This window comes from Glandiceps talaboti, chromosome 8 (assembly GCF_964340395.1).
Source record: "Glandiceps talaboti chromosome 8, keGlaTala1.1, whole genome shotgun sequence".
Taxonomy (NCBI): Eukaryota; Metazoa; Hemichordata; class Enteropneusta; family Spengelidae; genus Glandiceps; species Glandiceps talaboti.
In genome coordinates this window covers 21,624,202-21,643,835 of record NC_135556.1, presented here as the reverse complement: position 1 = coordinate 21,643,835, position 19,634 = coordinate 21,624,202, and the positions used below count along the sequence as shown (strand labels likewise).

At 34.5% G+C, this 19,634-nt stretch overlaps 1 protein-coding gene across 1 annotated transcript; it reads left to right on the top strand.

The window, feature by feature from the left end:
* The first annotated feature begins 2,175 nt into the window (after positions 1-2,175).
* LOC144439095 (glycine receptor subunit alpha-2-like) lies at positions 2,176-18,200 on the top strand. The gene is made up of 9 exons (XM_078128357.1): positions 2,176-2,309; positions 7,049-7,182; positions 7,843-7,910; positions 10,535-10,752; positions 11,376-11,458; positions 13,320-13,454; positions 14,133-14,362; positions 16,429-16,637; positions 17,087-18,200. The coding sequence occupies exons 1-9, from the start codon at positions 2,230-2,232 to the stop codon at positions 17,352-17,354; spliced, it is 1,425 nt and encodes a 474-aa protein (XP_077984483.1). The 5' UTR covers positions 2,176-2,229; the 3' UTR covers positions 17,355-18,200.
* The last annotated feature ends 1,434 nt before the right edge of the window (positions 18,201-19,634 follow it).

Sequence of the window (19,634 nt, the reverse complement as noted above, 5' to 3'; positions counted from 1 at the left end):
TCAATTCAAGCTAAATAACGATGGTAAGATAGCAATGCACGATTAGCCGACATCGACATCGGATTTTAATCAGATTGGCATGCATGCATGCATGCATGTATGCATGTATGCATGTATGTATGTATGTATGTATGTATGTATGTATGTATGTATGTATGTATGTATGTATGTATGATGTATGTATGTATGTATGTATGTATGTATGTATGTATGTATGTAGGTAGGTAGGTAGGTAGGTAGGTAGGTAGGTAGGTAGGTAGGTAGGTATGTATGTATGTATGTATGTATGTATGTATGTATGTAGGTATGTATGTAGGTATGTATACGAAAATGGTTAAAATCTTCTAATTTCTTCCACATCATTGTACTAATTCAATAAAAAACAACACACAATCAAGCTATACAACATACAAGTTATAGACATAACCTCGGAATAATTAACGTCAGTATATCATTAACTATAAGAAAACATACAATTATGTATGCAAATCAATATTCAGATTTCTGCATATCAATAGTATGGTCATATGGCGTTAGTCAACATTGGAAAACAAATTATTCAAATACATACATACATACATACATACATACATACGCACACACGCACGCACGCACGCACGCACGCACATGCACGCACGCACGCACACACACACACACATACATACATACATACATACATACATACATACATAAATGCATACATACATACATACATACATACATACATACATACATACATACATACATACATACATACATACATACATAAATGCATACATACATACATACATACATACATACATACATACATACATACATACATACATACATAAATGCATACATACATACATACATACATACATACATACATACATACATACATACATACATACATACATACATACATACATACATACATACACACATACATACATACATACATACATACATACATACATATGCAAGTTTTGCAGTAATAAAATTGACACCATTGTCAAAGGAAGAAACATATTGTATTAAAAATAGTCAATGAAACGATAAATTGGCCTTTTGTGTACATCTTTTCAATTGTTATGCATAATAACAAACTATTCATTTGTGATACAATTTATCCCGAAATTGTATCAAATGACTCAAAGCTGAATACCATCACGAAATATGAAAACAACCACCTGTTAGCCACACATACCGTGCTATTATTGTCTCGACAAACATTATTTACTCCACAAAAATATGAAATCGCATCTGACGATTCGTTAAACTTCCAATCCACAAATAGGAATGATCAGCCATTGAATAAATACCATCAACTGCTGTCAGTAAATTATATTTCTGAAGATGAATCAATATGGTGAAATTTTGCGGGTTTAACCGTGTCTCTACCTACATTCGCATCTTATGAATGTATCACCGGATTAGTTTAATGACAGTGACAATGAATAAACGGGTAACGAACACACAACCATTTCTCGTAGCACAAGATATGCACTTAATTTGATCATTAAAAAACTCTATCTAACATGCAAATGTGTTATTAAAATATTGAAGTCATAAATTAACGATATATCGTATTGAGTGAAAACTTGACATATCTGTGTCATTTGCCGTGAAATATGATGGCGGATATTTTGTCTATTTGAAGTAAATAGCTATATTTATATTTAATAGGGCAAGTGCGAACAAAGCAGCACACGATACAATGTAATGCAATATAAATGTACACAAATGTCCAGTTTTCATTTGTGTGTTGGTGTATATCAATAGTTACCGTACATACAACAGAGTACTATACGCAATAGAAGATGAATTCAAAAGGAAAATCTTATTTCAAATAAGTTTTTTTTAAAGTGACAAATTTGTAATGCGTGAAGAAAGATAATATCAAACTAATAGCAATATATATATTCGTGTATTTCCTACAATGAACTTTAATATACATGCGAAACTGGAAAAATGCATTTTGTCATCAAATACGATATCTCCACGGAAACGTGTTTATGAACAGCGACGAACGTAGCATGTTTTTTTTGTTTTTTTTAAACAGCATCGGTGCGTTGAAAATCATTTATCATTATTTCATTTCCAGCGCGCGATGGCGTAGTTTGTGAGGGCGCATCAGGGCTTTGGCTCTTTTATACGTTACAGACTTCATGATTTGTACCATACGAATACAGGCGTACGTAGCTGGAATTACAGCAGCAGGTGTTGTATTTCCTCAGTCAGCTGTCGATGTCGGAACGCGGGAATTCGCTGTTGTTACACGTACTGCCAAACATGTTCAAGAAAAATGTTGTGGAGGTGACTGTCGGGTAAGTATTGAACAAGAAATACATAATTTGCTATACTCATAATCGTTTTCAAGCCTACGGGATATTTATCAAAGTCAAAGCGATAACCGGGCTACTAGTCTACATTTCCACTGCGTACTTGCACGATGACATCCACTTGTTTTTATTAGGGCCTAATTCAATGAAAATTCACACAAAAAAATGATGCTAGTGGGCGTACGTTTATCGGAACATCGGATTATTCTGTAAAGTACTTATATCATGCATGGGCTAGCTATAATACAACTATATATGGGTAGAACCGGTCTTCTCTAGCGAACACCCAGTGAAATGACGAATATGCGTGTGACCTCTTTATTGATAACAATTGCTGGCAGCTAGACAATGAAATACAAATGTACAGACATAACATTGTTTGTAATTCGAAAAAAAAAATCGTGGCAGAAGCTGCAGTTTTAGAATCGTCATGCTACATTTGTCCTTAACCAGAAATACCCGTCCTTACAACGTACAGCTTGAATACCATGGTAAATTAATGATGCTGTCGACCGTGTCATTCATGCAACTATGCCAACGAGTTTCCCATAGGATGGCTAACTTACCCGTTTAGTGTGAATATCTTCCTTTGGGACTGACAAACCTGTTTTATAAATGCAGAGAATATGAACAATAATTTGAGAGACTAGATGTTTATCGAAAATACGTGATGTTATTCGTCTTATTCAATTGTAGTATGGCGAAGAGAAGCAATATACATGTTTATATAATTGTGTATATATAGTTGTGTTTATATGGCGCGTTTATATATAGTTTGATCGACTGATCTACCAAAATGGAAATCCTGAAACAGTCATGGGTGTAAGCTATGCCGCTTTTTAGGTATGTGTCATTACTTAAACCTCGTGGGATATGTAGCATGCTGGACTGTAGAGAATTACAGCTGTTCGCCCTTGATGATTGATATAGGTTGACATTGATCATTGAAGATGGCAACTAAAATTAAACCAATTCGTAGTTGTTTGTTACTTACATATTGTAATTATCAAAGAAGAGGTGGGGTGAATCAGGCTTATAGAGTTACAAGTCGTGTTTACGTTTAGAATTATAAGTTGTACATGTGTTTGCTGTCGAGGCCTTTAGAATGATGAAAGAATTGTGCAGCCGATGAATACGGAGCAGCCGGGTTGATCGTTTTACATGAGTATATTAGCCTAGAGTTCGATCATCGGGTTACTTCTGGCTGGAACGATTCGGGAATGTTCGGAAACCACCGACTATCAAATCCCTATTAACCAAGGTGTCACCTCCCCAAACAAGGTTAGATCATCAGAGCCGCTGTGCCATAGTTTATGCTTCAACATAGAGGTCATTTTTTTAGCATAGCTCGTATAAACGGCACCTGCTTGTCGCTACAACACTAACGAGTTTATACTTCATCGTTTAAATAGCCTTGTCTGTATAATGACCCAATTTGTAAGTCAGTATTTTCTGCTTTTGTTAAAACTCCTTTTATCGATCTCCGTACATAGATGATTGATGTTTAGAACACATTTTTGGTTTTCATTTAAATACAAAAAAATGGAAATTATATAACTATGTAGTATGAAAATCTACCAAAACAAAAAATTATTTTTGGAATATTACAGATGCCGGAGCCTGTAGAATTGATGAAGTTCAACGTTACAGTTGAAAAAATTGATACAGTTATTAGCTTAAAGGCAAAAAATGAAGACCAGGAACTTGTTAGTAATATTTGTGTGATAGTTTGATGGGGTGTTAAAGAAGTAAATGAAGACGATGATATGTGAAGTAGCTGGACACAATATACAGACTGTACTGTACAAATACTGCCAGTGAAAAGACGTGGTTTATCTGGAATGTGATATTAAAAAAAGATTGTACTTTGGCAATTTACACTTTTACACTGAAATAGATGTGAACTCTCACTATTTCACCTTTTATTAAAAAATGTTAAAAGTGAAACAGGAATAGAAATAAATTCGCAGCATGTTTACCATTTTGTAAAATGAAAAAAAAAAGTTTGGGGTCGGTGGGTTAATCTGTCGGATTATCGGAAATACGCATTTTTTTTATTTGGCCTACTAAAGGTAGCTACAATGTAATTGATATAATTTATTTTTATATTTATTTGTATATAGTGTAATCTCTCCTGATACAAATAAGTTGTCATCTGTGACAACCTAGCACATGATTATGCTAACATTCGTAACCGCGTGTCAAGTTATTTTGAACATGGATAGTGGAACATGTGGTAGAGTTGATACACACACAGACATACACGTGACTTACACGTGACACATATTCTGTGTCGTTCCTTTTTTCTGACGACAGCCTCCGAGTATCTTTGCCGTAGTTCTCTTGATAATATACAATCGCATGCTATCCATAATAACCCTTGTCACATGCTTGATTACATCATGTTTAATTTTCAGAGTTGACAATGAGTAATAAACTTGAAACGAAGTTGTCTTTAAATATTTAACATGAAATGATTATATGCCCATTGTAATATAATGAGGGTTATATAGGGTTGTTAATAATGAATAAACAACCGTGGATTGTGCGATAGTGTAGGGGCAGGGGGGGGGGATATAATATATAGTATATGAATTCTCCACCGTTTACCGTGTGTATTCGCTTGTGGGTGCTACTACTGTCACTGTTATTAGAAGAGCAATTATAATCCACGACCGAGACATAGATTATTCATACCACGTGACGTGCAATGTCACGCATGACTGAAACACGTCCTTCGATCGCTGAACTTCATTTGAATACGATAAAAGACGTCAATAAATTCAACCTGCTACGGATAGCATTGATCTACCGTGAGAAGGACATGCCGGGTAAAAACAGAGAATGCATGCATGAATTGCTGATTATATCAGTCAAACAATATACAGAGTAAACACCCGTTGCAAAAACGTCTTGGTGATCATTGAAATTGATGGATATGTAATATTATCCGTAGATGTATATAATAACTTGAGAACTGATATGATACAAACTTTTTGAAAAAATGATTTGTGATACCATGAGCCTTCTCGGTTGCCGTACTTGAGTCATAGAGCTCATACTAATTTCTAAAAATCCACAATTATTTCCTTTATCATAAATCTTCCAGAACACTATTTATTAAATGTAATTTAATATATATTAATGGGAGGCAGCAACTAGGAGGTTACACGAGCCAATTGACAGTAATTCAAATGTGACAAACAATTGTAACAAAAAAATAAAGCATCGTGTTTTATAAAATTCAAAATAATTATGCAACCAGATTTGTGACAACGAGTAATGGTACAATGTGATATTCTCATACTAAGGATTCTTGTCAGGTATTTTTTTTATCACATACCTATATATTATTGTTCAATGTTGCCATGTATCCATGGGAATGCAAAAGCGATATTACTCATCTGGGAACATAAATAGATTGTAAACATTCAATGCCATGGAAGTACAGCACTTACAATTGATGAGGGCTGGAATTGCCAAGGGTATAATTGTAGATATACGGAGTCTGACGTTTTTATCAATATGTGTGCGTTGTTTGTGTTTGTTTGTTTGTGTTTGTGTTTGTGTTTGTTTGTTTGTTTGTTTGTTTGTTTGTTTGTTTGTTTGTTTGTTTGTTTGTTTGTTTGTTTGTATGTATGTATGTATGTATGTATGTATGTATGTATGTATGTATGTATGTATGTATGTATGTATGTATGTATGTATGTATGTCTGGCTGGCTGTCTGTTTGTTTGTTTGTTTGTTTGTTTGTTTGTTTGTTTATTTATTTATTCATTTGTTTGTTTGTTTTGTTTTACATGTTTTACCTACCTTTCTCGGTGAATGGTAAAACTCTCTTTATAAGGATTCCTCAAACTATATGATGTAATCATTGTCTCTGGTTAATAAATGTCATAAAATATACTTCATTTGTGAAAGAAAACAAACAAGACTTGTACCTCGTTGTACCTTACTTGTTTACAATACCTATATGATCGGATCATGCGCTGAGAAGTAACTAACAGATGGAAGGTGTTGTAACCGCCCCCCCCCCCCCACGAAAAAGTGGCGATAATTTCTTGAAACTATATATAGCATAATTATTAGTGCATAATGTTGAAACCAAAATTATTGTCAATTTAACTCTAGATTTGTCGTTCATGTTCACATATATGACATATGCACCCAAATACACATCCAATTCATTGATTTAGTCTCAGAACTCATCAGACAGGGAAGCAATGAGCTATGATACATGATCGATTTTTAAAAATATAATTATAGAATATTAAAACGATGAGTCCAATTTTAGAATGGTTGGACTGATTGAACATAATTACATACAGAAGGCAATATTGATATTGACTGAAATAATTTGAAGCTACCTAGCCAATGCCGTCATCGTGAGATTTTCGTTTTTCATCAAAATAAATCGTTGTTTTTTAAGAAACTTGCAAATGTAAAATCAAAAATAATGAATACATATGGATAAATGAATTGAATTACAGGATATTTCAGGTTTACAAGACATCAAATCAATCATATTTGTTATTTAGTTCATCCCCGTTGTGAATAAAAGTTTAGAATATCACTATAATTTTAGATAACCCACAATACTGTGGTCTGAGATATTACTAACATGGGAAAGAATTGTACATCATTTTTAGACGCATTATTCGAATTCAATAAATTCTTAATAAACCTAGACACGATTATAACAATTCCTCTGTTTTCACCTTCAGTTTACTACTCCTGTATTGCTGCATAAACTCTGCAAGTAGCACAGAAGATGACGACATGAGAGGCGAACACAAACGAATTATCACAGAGGTTTTCAAAAACGAGGAAATAAGTATCTTCAGACCCAACCTTCACGGTACGTTTGTTACTAGTTACTGAATGAACTGTCGCATAAACCAATAACAGATAAGCTCTGTGCAGACACGTCTTACGATCTCATAATTAATGCTGATGACTCACTGATCTATGGATAGGTGAAATATTAAAACGGTGACAGTAAAGAACATAAATTATATTTTTGAAGATTAATTTTCGACCATCATATACAGCCCACACTTAGGAAAGAATTTGACACAAAATTGTATTATGTAGCCTCAGGCTGATCATTAATACATGTACTGAATGTGCTATGATAATTTATGTAGTTGACCATATTTGAACTGAGCTGGTACAGTCAATACAAGACATAAGTGAATAGTGTAGAAGTATTTTCAAAGAAGCACCGCTGCCCTAAATCATGATTTATAATTACTGCAGGTAATTATAAAAAATGATTACGTGGAGACGTATCGATCAACGTCAAAACATGAACAAAGCCGGCTTAAGCTTGTTTGGGTTGTTAATGGTAAAACATTGAAGATCATGTTGTTGTTTTTTTGCAATGCATTCAGCTGTACCTTAGCGTCTCATAAAATCTACTTCTAACATACCAGTAGCGTCTAAGTATACTAAAGTACCGTTTTCCCTAAAGATGCATATGTTCTCATGTACCTGTTTCATGTTTTTGATAACGTAGGTACCCCTGTAGATGTGGAGTGTTACATACTACTCCAGAGCTTTGGTGACATCAACGCCATGTCAATGGTAAACGAATATGCTTCAATTATGTGTGTGTGTATGTATGTATGTATGTATGTATGTATGTATGTATGTATGTATGTATGTATGTATGTATGTATGTATGTATGTATGTATGTATGTATGTATGTATGTACAATGTATGTATGTATGTATGTATGTATGTATGTATGTATGTATGTATGTATGTATGTATGTATGTATGTATGTATGTATGAGTGTGTGTGTGTGTATGTATGTATGTGTGTATGTATGTATGTATGTATGTATGTATGTATGTATGTATGTATGTATGTATGTATGTATGTATGTATGTATGTATGTATGTATGTATGTATGTATGTATGTATGTCTGAGAGAGGAATGGAAGGGGAGGGAGATAGTTGTATGTTAAAAATCGTGATAACAAGACAACCCTATTATATTTAAAGCACATGAATGAAATCTATCTGACCTGTTATTACATTAACTAAGAGCAGAAAACTAAAATATCTGAACTATATGCACGAGATAACTGTCCATGCCTTAGGTATCTTAACGTCCATTAATATATACAGTCTTTAAAATGTTTCTATTTAAGCTGTTTGTATTATGCATTGTGGCCTTAAATACGAAATAATCTACTTTCATATATAAGGAACTTACTCCTAGAATGCGTATGTATACTGTCTATATGACATTATCACTTTAACTTCCTTTTCTATATTCAGTTATGTTGAAACAGCAGTATTATCTATGTTTCAGTTCGACAGTACATATTTTTGATGTACGTTGCCAGGTACACGAACTGAGTTATACAATATCCAGGCAGTAATGTAATATTGAAGTCGTGTGTAATCATTCAATTTGATCAGATACACATGTTGCCTTTTAGTAAAATTGGCTAAATACCAAGATAGGGTCATGAACCTGCCACTTATTAACTTGGTTTGATTAATGGTAAGTTCACAGCAACATGTACATAATTTCTGTTGTTGTCGATAATTAGGTAGCATCTGTGATATTAATCAAACTAGTATGTTTGATATTCTACTTTCTACAATCGTAAAATAAATTACTCTTACGACTACAAATATATAGCTACATTCAGTGTCAAATGGCGTTCACTGCTCCCTTCACTGAACAATTACTTTTGTTGCATTTTGGGTGGATTGCTTTTATATCTATATAAATATAATGTAACAACTGTAATATTATCATGTTAGTAGTTCATTTTATTCTATCACATCTCTCCCATCCTTCCCCATGTAGTTGTTTTTAAATGTCACTTATTATCGCTTAAGCATATATTACACACACACACACACACACACATATATATATATATTCATTAACTCATCTGACTTCAATATTACATAAAACTGTTTCAATGCAAATTCTGATCTTTAAAATCTATGAATTATTAAGAAGACGTTTTGTATACTAGACTAGTACATAATTTATAAACATGAACCAAACCTTATCGAATGAAAATCGCAGCACATTGGATGTATTTACCGTACTATCTCTAGTTTACAGTTGAATGTTCTCATAATGTGCAAAAGGTCTGCAAATATCGCAAACATTTTAAAAAAATTAATGCAATTGAATGGAATCGTTGACCTCTTTAATTGAAACTATTGTGGTCTTATAACCAAACATTTGCTACCCAAGGATGTGGTGATAATACTTAACTGCTCACATCCAATCAATAATCAACCCGTATAGAAAAAGAATTAGCATTCTATCGGACTTTTCACGACGTGAAGTCTTTGTCAGACAATTAGAATATTTTCTAGACAGCGTAGAAGCATACTTGTGTTCTCATGTTAAGTGATTCTGACCCATTTGATAGACACAGCACGAAGCCAGGTTATTAAAGCTTACTGCAGCATCTTTAGAAATGTTCATAGATAAAGCTCGATGTGCACATTTCCGTAAGTCCGCTATATAAGATGAATTGCCCCAAGTTTATCAAGGTTTATGTCCGTTGTGCTACATTGCGTCTAGCATTTTATATAGTCTGTTGTTTTGCTATGTATGTATGTATGTATGTATGTATGTATGTATGTATGTATGTATGTATGTATGTATGTATGTATGTATGTATGTATATATGTATGTATGTATGTATGTATGTATGTATGTATGTATGTATGTATGTGTGTATGTATGTATGTATGTATGTATGTATGTATGTATGTATGTATGTATGTATGTATGTATGTATGTAGGTATGTATGTATGTATGTATGTATCTATGTATGTATGTATCTATGTATGTATGTATGTATGTATGTATGTATGTATGTATGTATGTATCTATGTATGTATGTATGTATGTATGTATGTAACCTAAGAAACAGATGTTCCTCTTTATTTTTCTTATTGATGGTATCGTTTTTAGAAACTTATGTTTTAAGAATGATGAAGATGACCTTATCCTTAAATCGTTCATCCCTGGTGGCAATATTGTAAGACGATCGATCTATCACTGTACACTTTCACGTGACTTCAGGTTATAGTTGGAGAGAGAGACTTATAGGACATCGGGGTCGAGATACTCCCTAAAAAACAAGGAAAATGACTAATACGGTCATTCCTTCAACTCACATACAGTCCGCCGATAATCTGACTCTTTATTCTTCTAGGACTACACTGTAGACGTCGACTTCTACATTCGATGGGTTGATGAAAGACTACGTCACAACACGACTGCACTGGTCTTCCAAACTGTCGAGTCTATCAAAAAGTTTTGGCTGCCAGATCTATACTTTGAGAATGAGAAGAGTGGCGCCTTGCACTCAGTACTGTCCGAAAACATCGCACTATTGCTGGAACCTGATGGCAATATAACGTATTCTACCAGGTACGTCTACACTATAATGATTATAGTACAGAATATTATTCACCCACCAATGAAGATAGAGAATCGGCAATCATTCCTGGGAAATTTTGAAAATGCATTTGTTATTAATATACTACAAACCAGAGTGACTATAGAGTTTCAGTTATGGAGCACGATGTGTGTTACATCTCACAAAAGGTATTTGTGACTTACATCATAAACCTAAAGCAATATACAGACACTGATAGGGCGCAAATATATAAAATGATAAAATTTTATCTCACTGTGAACACGAATCAAACATCACTGTCGGATGAGACAAGAAAAATTCAAATCCAAGACTTTCTTTGTTTTTAACAGTGAGCTAAATTTTAATATTTCATGTGCGCACGCGCTATCACTCTGCATTTTGTTGCAAAAAAGAAACGTTGAGCGAGACATAAAAACATCAGGCGCCTAATTGAAACACTATAATCTCTCTGATTTGGTAGTAAGCGTATGTCTAAATATCAACATGCACATTTGTGCTCGTTGCCAAGCAACATTATTGCATGAATGGTTTTCCCATTATATCACAGACATATAAGATATATGGACTACTCGAGTTCCATTTCCCCGCAACTTTTTTTATTTTATCTCTGTAGACTGACACTTACTCTAAGTTGTCACATGGAACTAGAGCTTTTCCCTCTTGACGTCCAGTTATGTCGCCTTAGGATAAAAAGTTGTAAGTATCACAATTACATTTTCTCAACATGTCTAACTTTACTTTAGATCCCTACTGGCAATTATGTTGTATTATGAAGAAATATGAGGTAGCAAAGCCACTAGACATTCGCATATCTACATTGCATCAATAATTGAAAAACTACAGTTTTATATCAATAAGAAATGACACATGGAAAACTAATGAATCTCTTAAGAATTTTGTAAAACTTAATTGTATTACCTTACAATCAAAATAAATGGAGAAGGACATGTCAAGCTTGATTATCAAAAGATATTAGGATACTGTAATGCAGTTTGGTTTTTGTTCTATTCCGGAACCGTTTTGCTTTACCGAACAGTCAGTTACACAAAGAGGGTTGACAAATCTCACAGCATAAAGCAAAGACTCTATCTCGATTGCACAACAACTTTTTACTGGAAGGAGACTTGATTTATTACTCCTTCTGAATTCGAAATCCGCATATAATATTTCACATCTTTTCTTACTTGTTCACATGAAACCACAGTCAAGTTAGCTATAAACAACTACCTAGAAATAGATACATGTAATTGACATGCTACTCATTGGATAGTCATCATCACATGCTTACTCTAAGTGTTATGATTGGCTCTGCAAAGTAGATTATGTAAATCTGCCATTGGGTTGTTTGTCAAGACGTAGCTCAAGTGGGATGTTCTATTATTCATGGCCACAATGCTTAAATCGAGTCTACATTTCTTATCTAGTCAGTGATGTTACATGGTGATCAAGAGTTGAAACATAGGTTTACAAATACCCTGTGACTTGGAAAAACCCTACATTAAGTAGCTACCTAACGTACTGCAGAAAGGATATTCCATTGTATCACTACAGCTTGTTCCACGTTTCCTCGTGCTTTCTCCTCAAGGTTCATATTTTTAAAGTGACCACTATATTTTACAATAAACATGACTAGACTTGCTCGAGTCTCTGGCCACGTTCATTCTTTGTTTGATGAGTTTTTTAAAAGCAATAGTGTTCTTTTGTGAGAAATAGCGATCTGACGTGATTGCGAACAGTCAAGTGAACACTTAGTCTTGCTGCTAGACGTTCGGGCTTTCTTTCGATGCTATAACTATAAGCGAACGAAGTTCGCATGTGAGGGCTTGCATGTTCCATCCTCGATAGCGTTGTTCGGCTGTGTGTCGTATTTTATCGGATGAACATCCGAGGGCTAGCTGATAGACTAGTGAACACTAAGCCCATAGTAGACTTGTGTCGGTGAAGGGGGGGGGGGGGTCACATGAGATCATCAAGCTCACAGTACAGCCTATACTTTTTTATGACAAAGTGGAGCTACATAGCTATATAGGCAGTTGTTTATGTTATGCAAATAAGTCTTACATCCTGTCCAGTCTGATTAGCTAGAGTAATCTTTGTTTATGTTATGCAAAATAGTCATTAACTGCCCCTAGAGTGATTAGCTACAGTAATCTCTATATTGACTAATCTATCATTCTCTATCTAATTGTTCACTGTTAATATTAATTTTAGTGACCACATATCAGGTCGATAACATCTGAGTGCTAGTGACTGACACCAGTCTCTTGGGAGACTATTAGTAACTGAAATTATTTTATAAAAGCTGACCACGTTTTCCTTCACAAAATTTGAAATGAATAACAAATTCAAAACATTTGTCACTGCAGATTACACGTATGCGAAAAATGATGCTCCAGGGGCTTGGTGCCAGTGTACAACATGATATGTGGGTGGAGGGTCTATGATTTAATATTGCAAAACCAAAGTGGGTACTAATCATCGCAAATGAAGTAGGGTTCTCTGCAAACTCATGTGAATTTTATATTATTGTATCATTTATCGTTACCCATCTGTTTAGATGCCTACAATAGTGATCATGTAGTGCTACATTGGAAAATGGAAAAACCTATCATCAAAAATGATGACATCACAATGCCACAATATGAACTAACGGGCGAGGTTACATGGTCGGGATATAGCAATATGCCACTTGGTACGTATCATTGAATATTACGTCACGGTTGACCGTATAGGAATATATATGACGTTACAAAATGCGATAAACTGTACGACTAATTTCACTAAGACAACAACACATGCTAAGATCCGTTATATTTGTTTCTGTATGCATCTCCAGGGCTTGTGTTGTCTCTCTTCATCCTCTCTCTTCTGTCTGTCTGTCTGTCTGTCTGTCTGTCTGTCTGTCTGTCTGTCTGTCTGTCTGTCTGTCTGTCTGTCTGTCTGTCTGTTTGTTTGTTGCACCTTTTATATGTGACGTCAGAAGCATACAATTACTTTCTCACAATAATGATTAAAAATTAATTTCATCTACAAGTTAAGCTACTGCACAAAAATTAATAACTGTATAATTTATATGAATTGATAGAGAAAATTATGAATTATTAAATGTTGTATTCACAGTTCTTAACGTTTGGCACTTATTGACAGCTGAAGAATATTTCACTGTAAAACGTTGTCAGTTCTAGATCTCATTATTTGTATTTTTGATTATGGAAAGTGACAGCTGGCATTAACAAATACCACAAGAATGTCTAACATTGATAGGTATAATATATAAAGTTTATATTGGTATTTGCTAATGCATGTTTCAAATGAAAAAAATGATCACTTTGGTAAACAACGCCTATTAACTTTTTTTTTTATTTCATAGGTAATTTTTCAACTCTTATTGCCGAGTTTAGATTAGAACGTTCGCTTGGATTCTTCATCATTAACTCATTCCTACCGTCAATTCTATTGGTCATCATATCATGGATATCCTTCTGGTTACACGTTGATGCGACGCCAGCCAGGGCATCTCTCGGTATAACATCTGTATTGACACTTGTAACACAGGCTGGTTCACTGCGATACATGATACCTTCGCTTTCTTACCCTACAGTAAGTTAATGTACAATAATGAGTTTGAATAACAGATGGCTTTGGGAGGCATTGACTGTAAGATACATCGTGTCGTGGTGTCACCCATCTCCCAACAATGTGCCTAGAACGTTGTCTCTTACACTCTAGGCGAGGGACAGACGTGGGGGAATGAAACAGGGTATATTACTATTCCATCAAATGCCGTTTGTAATTTACGTGTATTTTCAATTCTTAATTTCAATCGAGAATATATTTAACGCATCAGGACCAAACAGATCCCAGTCAGAATTACAATACCAGGGTTGTTTCGGTGACCTCAATACATTTTAAAAATAGAATCACACGACGGCTATTTACTCTAATTTTTATCATTGACAAATTAAAAATTGTTAAAAGTAAAGTAATAAATTTTAAATTTATTGGAAAAAATATAATATGCCTCCCCCTCTCCCCCCCCCCCCATATCAAAAGCGTAGATATCGTGACATTATTTGTCAAATATGTCCTGGTTAACGACCTTCTACACTAAACCGAGGAATGTAATTCAATACTCAGGCTATGATATTTTTATTACTAGTCCCATAACAACCACTTTGCACATTACCCTATGTTATTAAGCCCAAATGAATATATGTTTCACAAAAGCCTCAATATTTATGACTTATTAATGATGTTACCAATTGCTTTGAGGTATATGTGCATACGGATGGATGTTTTAGCATGCAACGGGGGTATACCCGACCTGCAGATACAAAATGTATGTCTCAAATACCTGCGTAAATAAAATTGATTTGTATAAGTTGTTATGTTTGCCAAGGCATTGAGACTATACTGTCGTGTTTTTAATTAAACTACACAAGTTCTTAGACTATACGGCATACTAATTTATGAAAACATTGTTCAACACTAGTTGAAACTTACAGTAGACACTATCTGATAACAATTTAGATTTCAAACTAGGCTTGTTCAGATGTAAATGACTGTGGAATTAGACAGTGTTGTTGTTGTTGTTGTTGTTGTTGTTGTAAACAGTTTTATACATTAATATTTCGTGTTTATCAATGACATGTGTCATATTACCCACAACACACCATTCAATATGGCGGCAAGATGGCAAGCACCCAATGAAAAGTGAAAATGAGGTTTACACAGTGATAATACGAATCAGTAAGAGTGAGGAGGTTGGGTGTGTCCGTGTGTGACTGTATGTATGTATGTATGTATGTATGTATGTATGTATGTATGTATGTATGTATGTATGTATGTATGTATGTATGTATGTATGTGTGTGTATGTATATATGTATGTATGTATGTATGTATGCATGCATGCATGTATGTATGTATGTATGTGTGTATGTATGTATGTGTGTGTGTGTGTATGTATGTATGTATGTATGTATGTATGTATGTATGTATGTGTGTGTATGTATGTATGTATGTATGTATGTATGTGTGTGTGTGTATGTGTATGTATGTATGTATGTATGTATGTATGTATGTATGTATGTATGTATGTATGTATGTGCGTGTGTGTTGGAGAAGGGTGGTATTCCTCTTCCATGGTCGATTTTTTCATTTATTTGAGCTGCTGTTTAATGGCAAAGAAATGACCAATTTACTCGAATTTCTTAATATCATAAATACGCGTTGTCTAGAGGCTTTTTCCGTCTCTCCCTCCGCTCCACTCCCCTCCCCTTAATCAAGCTATATTTCCATGAATAACCTATCACGAACTTCTAGATCTAAAACAAAGGTTTCCAAGAATTGGCTCTTTCATAGAAAAAAACTCTAATTGGTAGGTTAAAATGACCCTCTCCCTCTCACCTCTCAACTTTAACACCGTGATATCACTACATTGAGAACTAAATTTAGGAATTGTATAGTTCTTAACACTATCATAATTACTGGGAAGCTTAAAAGTTCACTCGAGTTAGATAGTCTTAGAAAACTTTGATTTTGTAGATTGGACTTTTGCAAACAAATCTAGTTATTCTAATTTGGATGAATCTATGCTATGACAGCAAACCTGTGCTGTCAAAACAAAAAAATTAATGTTTTGCAATCTTGTCATTTCGATAACAGGCGATGGATCTGTGGTTCACGTCTTGCATAATTTTTGTGTTTGCCGCCTTGCTGGAGTTCTCTATGGTCAATTACTTCTATGTGTTGAGCGTTAGAGCCAGTAAGAAAGAGATTGCACTAGGGATACCAGATGATGAAGATGAAGATGAGGAACCCGACGAACGCAGCGTAAGTTCGATTTTTTTTCATAACTTGAAAGTCGTGTATCGGTCGGTGCCATACTGAAATTTTATGACGAGGAGTGCATCTATAGTCAGCATTTTCTTTACTATTGACCCAGACTGTTTTCTGTTTAATTCTTCTACCGATTATTTTCCAGGTCAATGCCGAGCCCATATAAAATCACATGAAAAGTCCATATAACCAATCCGATTTTAAAAGTCTTGGAGAAACTATTCCTGTTCTTTTTTTTTAAACAAGAAGTAAAATGGTATTTCGAAATTAGAAGTATATTAAAAATTGCAACTTTGCCACGAATTACTTATGTTTGAATTTGCAATGACTTAATTACCGTATTATGGCTAATTGTCGTAAAACAATGTGTGGCCTTTTGACGGCAATACTTCGTATCCCACACAAAGTATTCGATCGTCAAAATTGGCCATGACCTTTCTCTCCCCCCCTTTAATTGTCGTATACTTCATTTAAATCTGCAGAGTTCGTTTGAAATGCGGACCTCATACCATCCAGACAACAATGTCTACGAACGATCTTCTGGTCGTTATCAAATTGAAAACAAAGACGTTGAAACCAAGAAGAAGCTGAAGGGGGAGAAATATCGAAAGAAATGTAAGTTGTATCTGAAGACGGCGGAAAATATTGACAAAACGTGTCGGGTACTGTTTCCTAGTCTTTTTGGAACTTTCGCTTTCCTCTTCTGGATCATTTACCGAAGTATGCGTGGAGATAGCGATCTTCAATTTTAACGTTGGTGCAATGATGATACAAATTATGATTACCACTACTCTTGGAGTAAATTGAATCTCTTATCAAAATCATCGTCAGTACAGATGTGAACAGCTCCCTCTGGGATATGCCGGGATCAAGTTGAGTCGCGTGGGAGCAAAATTTGAACTTGGTGACTACAGATGCATATGCTCTTCGCCGCGCCGACTTAATTGAAACGGATATTCAATTATGGAAACACATCTTGTGTGTGTTTATGTGTATGTGTGATACTTCTTGAGGGGGAAGTGTCCCGACGTCAACCATATAGATAATGGAGGTAATAACGGATGATAATATTGGTGTAGTGGGTAAACATGAGCCCTCATGTGGATGTACACGTCACAGTTTTAACAGACCACAGCTAATTCTCATGTGATCGTTTACGTTCTGACGTCATGAAACGTGAAGTTATAATTGTGTACACACTAAATTTAAAAGAACTGAGATCTATGAAGTACAGAACTAGTTCCGATTAATTAAGCATCATATACTTGTGTGACTTCAAACGAAACAAGTTATTTGTAGTAAAAACTGATTTAGATAAGGCTACGTGTTATAAATCAGTAATATATGACGTTTTCACATTTTTCTTGAGATCTTTCCCTTTTTGCTGTTTTATTTTCTTATTTCCCTTATAGCCTCAGGACTAAGCTTTATCGGAGTCTTAGCTAATGAATTAGATATAACTGATTTGCAGTTGTATCACATAATTACACCTCCCCCCCTCCTCGCCTTACGCAACACATAATAAGCAATTCAAAGTTATTATCAAATTTCTTGGTTGTGTTTTATTTTCTAAATGGTGCTTGCCATTTTTGATACACATGCAATAAAAAGCTTTAAAAGTAATTGTCAAAATGAACTCTTCGCGGTGGAAAAAAATCTGCGATTCATAAGTGCAAGAGTAAGTAAGTTTTTTTAAACAAACTCTCTTTGTCTTGAAAACAGTGTAACTAAGTACAATGTGACTAATTCATAGTTGTATGATAAAGTTACACACCGTCTGTGTGTTTTTCAAAACTTTCACTATGCATGGAATGATTTTTATGCAACTACTATACGCTATACAATAGCCTACTCTATGCAGATTTATATTGCATGCATACATGCATGCAAGCTAAACAATTTAGTCTAACAAATCTTGTTACTTGTCTGTGGTAGTACCTATACTAAGAAGCATCTTAGAACCAGAACAATACGATTTAGACTAGAAGTAGAACACTTTCGTAAATACACTTGTAATTTTTACGACATTGAAGGTGAACCATAGCTATTTTTCTTACCAGAAATGTTTAGTATTAGATAACTCTGAAACTGACACTAACCCTATACTAACCGTGAAAAAAGCCTTAGCTATCTTAAATTACTTCTACCTATCGAATATCTTTGAATGTTGTATTCTTTCATAACAAACCAATGAAATAACACGTAACTACGTAGTATTTCTTTATTATGAAGGGTACTCTAATACGGCTAATCTGATTGGTGACAATGAACAACGTGTTGTTCAAGAGGGTAGTTTATTAGGGGATGTCAGTTCAAACTTAGAATGCAAGGTGACGGTTACAATATTCCATATTACCATAGATGTGCTTGAATATTCAAATTGTCAAAGCTACTTTTGAGTAAAGCACATAAAATGTATGCATTCTGACAAATATTCCTACAGTAATAAATGACATAACCTGTGAATAGTCAAGTTAAATTCAATATATCTAAATTATTCATCATTATTCATAATACTAATATCAGTACATTTTTCTCCCTGTTCCAACCCGATTTTCCTTTTAAAACGATCTCATAATGGGTTTGGGTGATTACCTGTTCGAAACGCATCAGTGAACAGACTCGATTCATCATGTTGTAAAGCGTTTATTCATTCCATACAGGTTTTGATTTATGACCGGATTTACACTGCATGATCTCCTTCAGTTCGAGTACAATGCAGATATCTTCCCTTGACATGTTGAGTTCATAGAACAGTCCGTTAGGAAAGATGATGGATAACTCCGAAGCCTTAACCACAGCGTGTGTGCCATTAACTTGATTTTTTCATTAACTTACAAATTCTGTAAATCCTTGTAAATTCTGTAGTGTAATCCAATTTACCATTAGGGAACCGTGTTTATTGCCTGAAAGGGAACTAATATATAGTCACTACTTGAAGTGAATATTTTATATTATAATAACACATTGTCTTCATATAGCCTTCAGTGATTGGCTTAGATCTCATCACGTGGTATGAAACTATTGACCCA

Excerpts from the sequence above, each read along its gene's own strand:
- LOC144439095 (XM_078128357.1), top strand. The coding sequence starts at position 2,230 with ATGTCGGAACGCGGGAATTCGCTGTTGTTACACGTACTGCCAAACATG. Across the intron at positions 10,753-11,375 it reads AATATAACGTATTCTACCAG|ACTGACACTTACTCTAAGTT; the intron begins GTACGTCTACAC and ends TTATCTCTGTAG. Across the intron at positions 11,459-13,319 it reads TCGCCTTAGGATAAAAAGTT|ATGCCTACAATAGTGATCAT; the intron begins GTAAGTATCACA and ends CCATCTGTTTAG.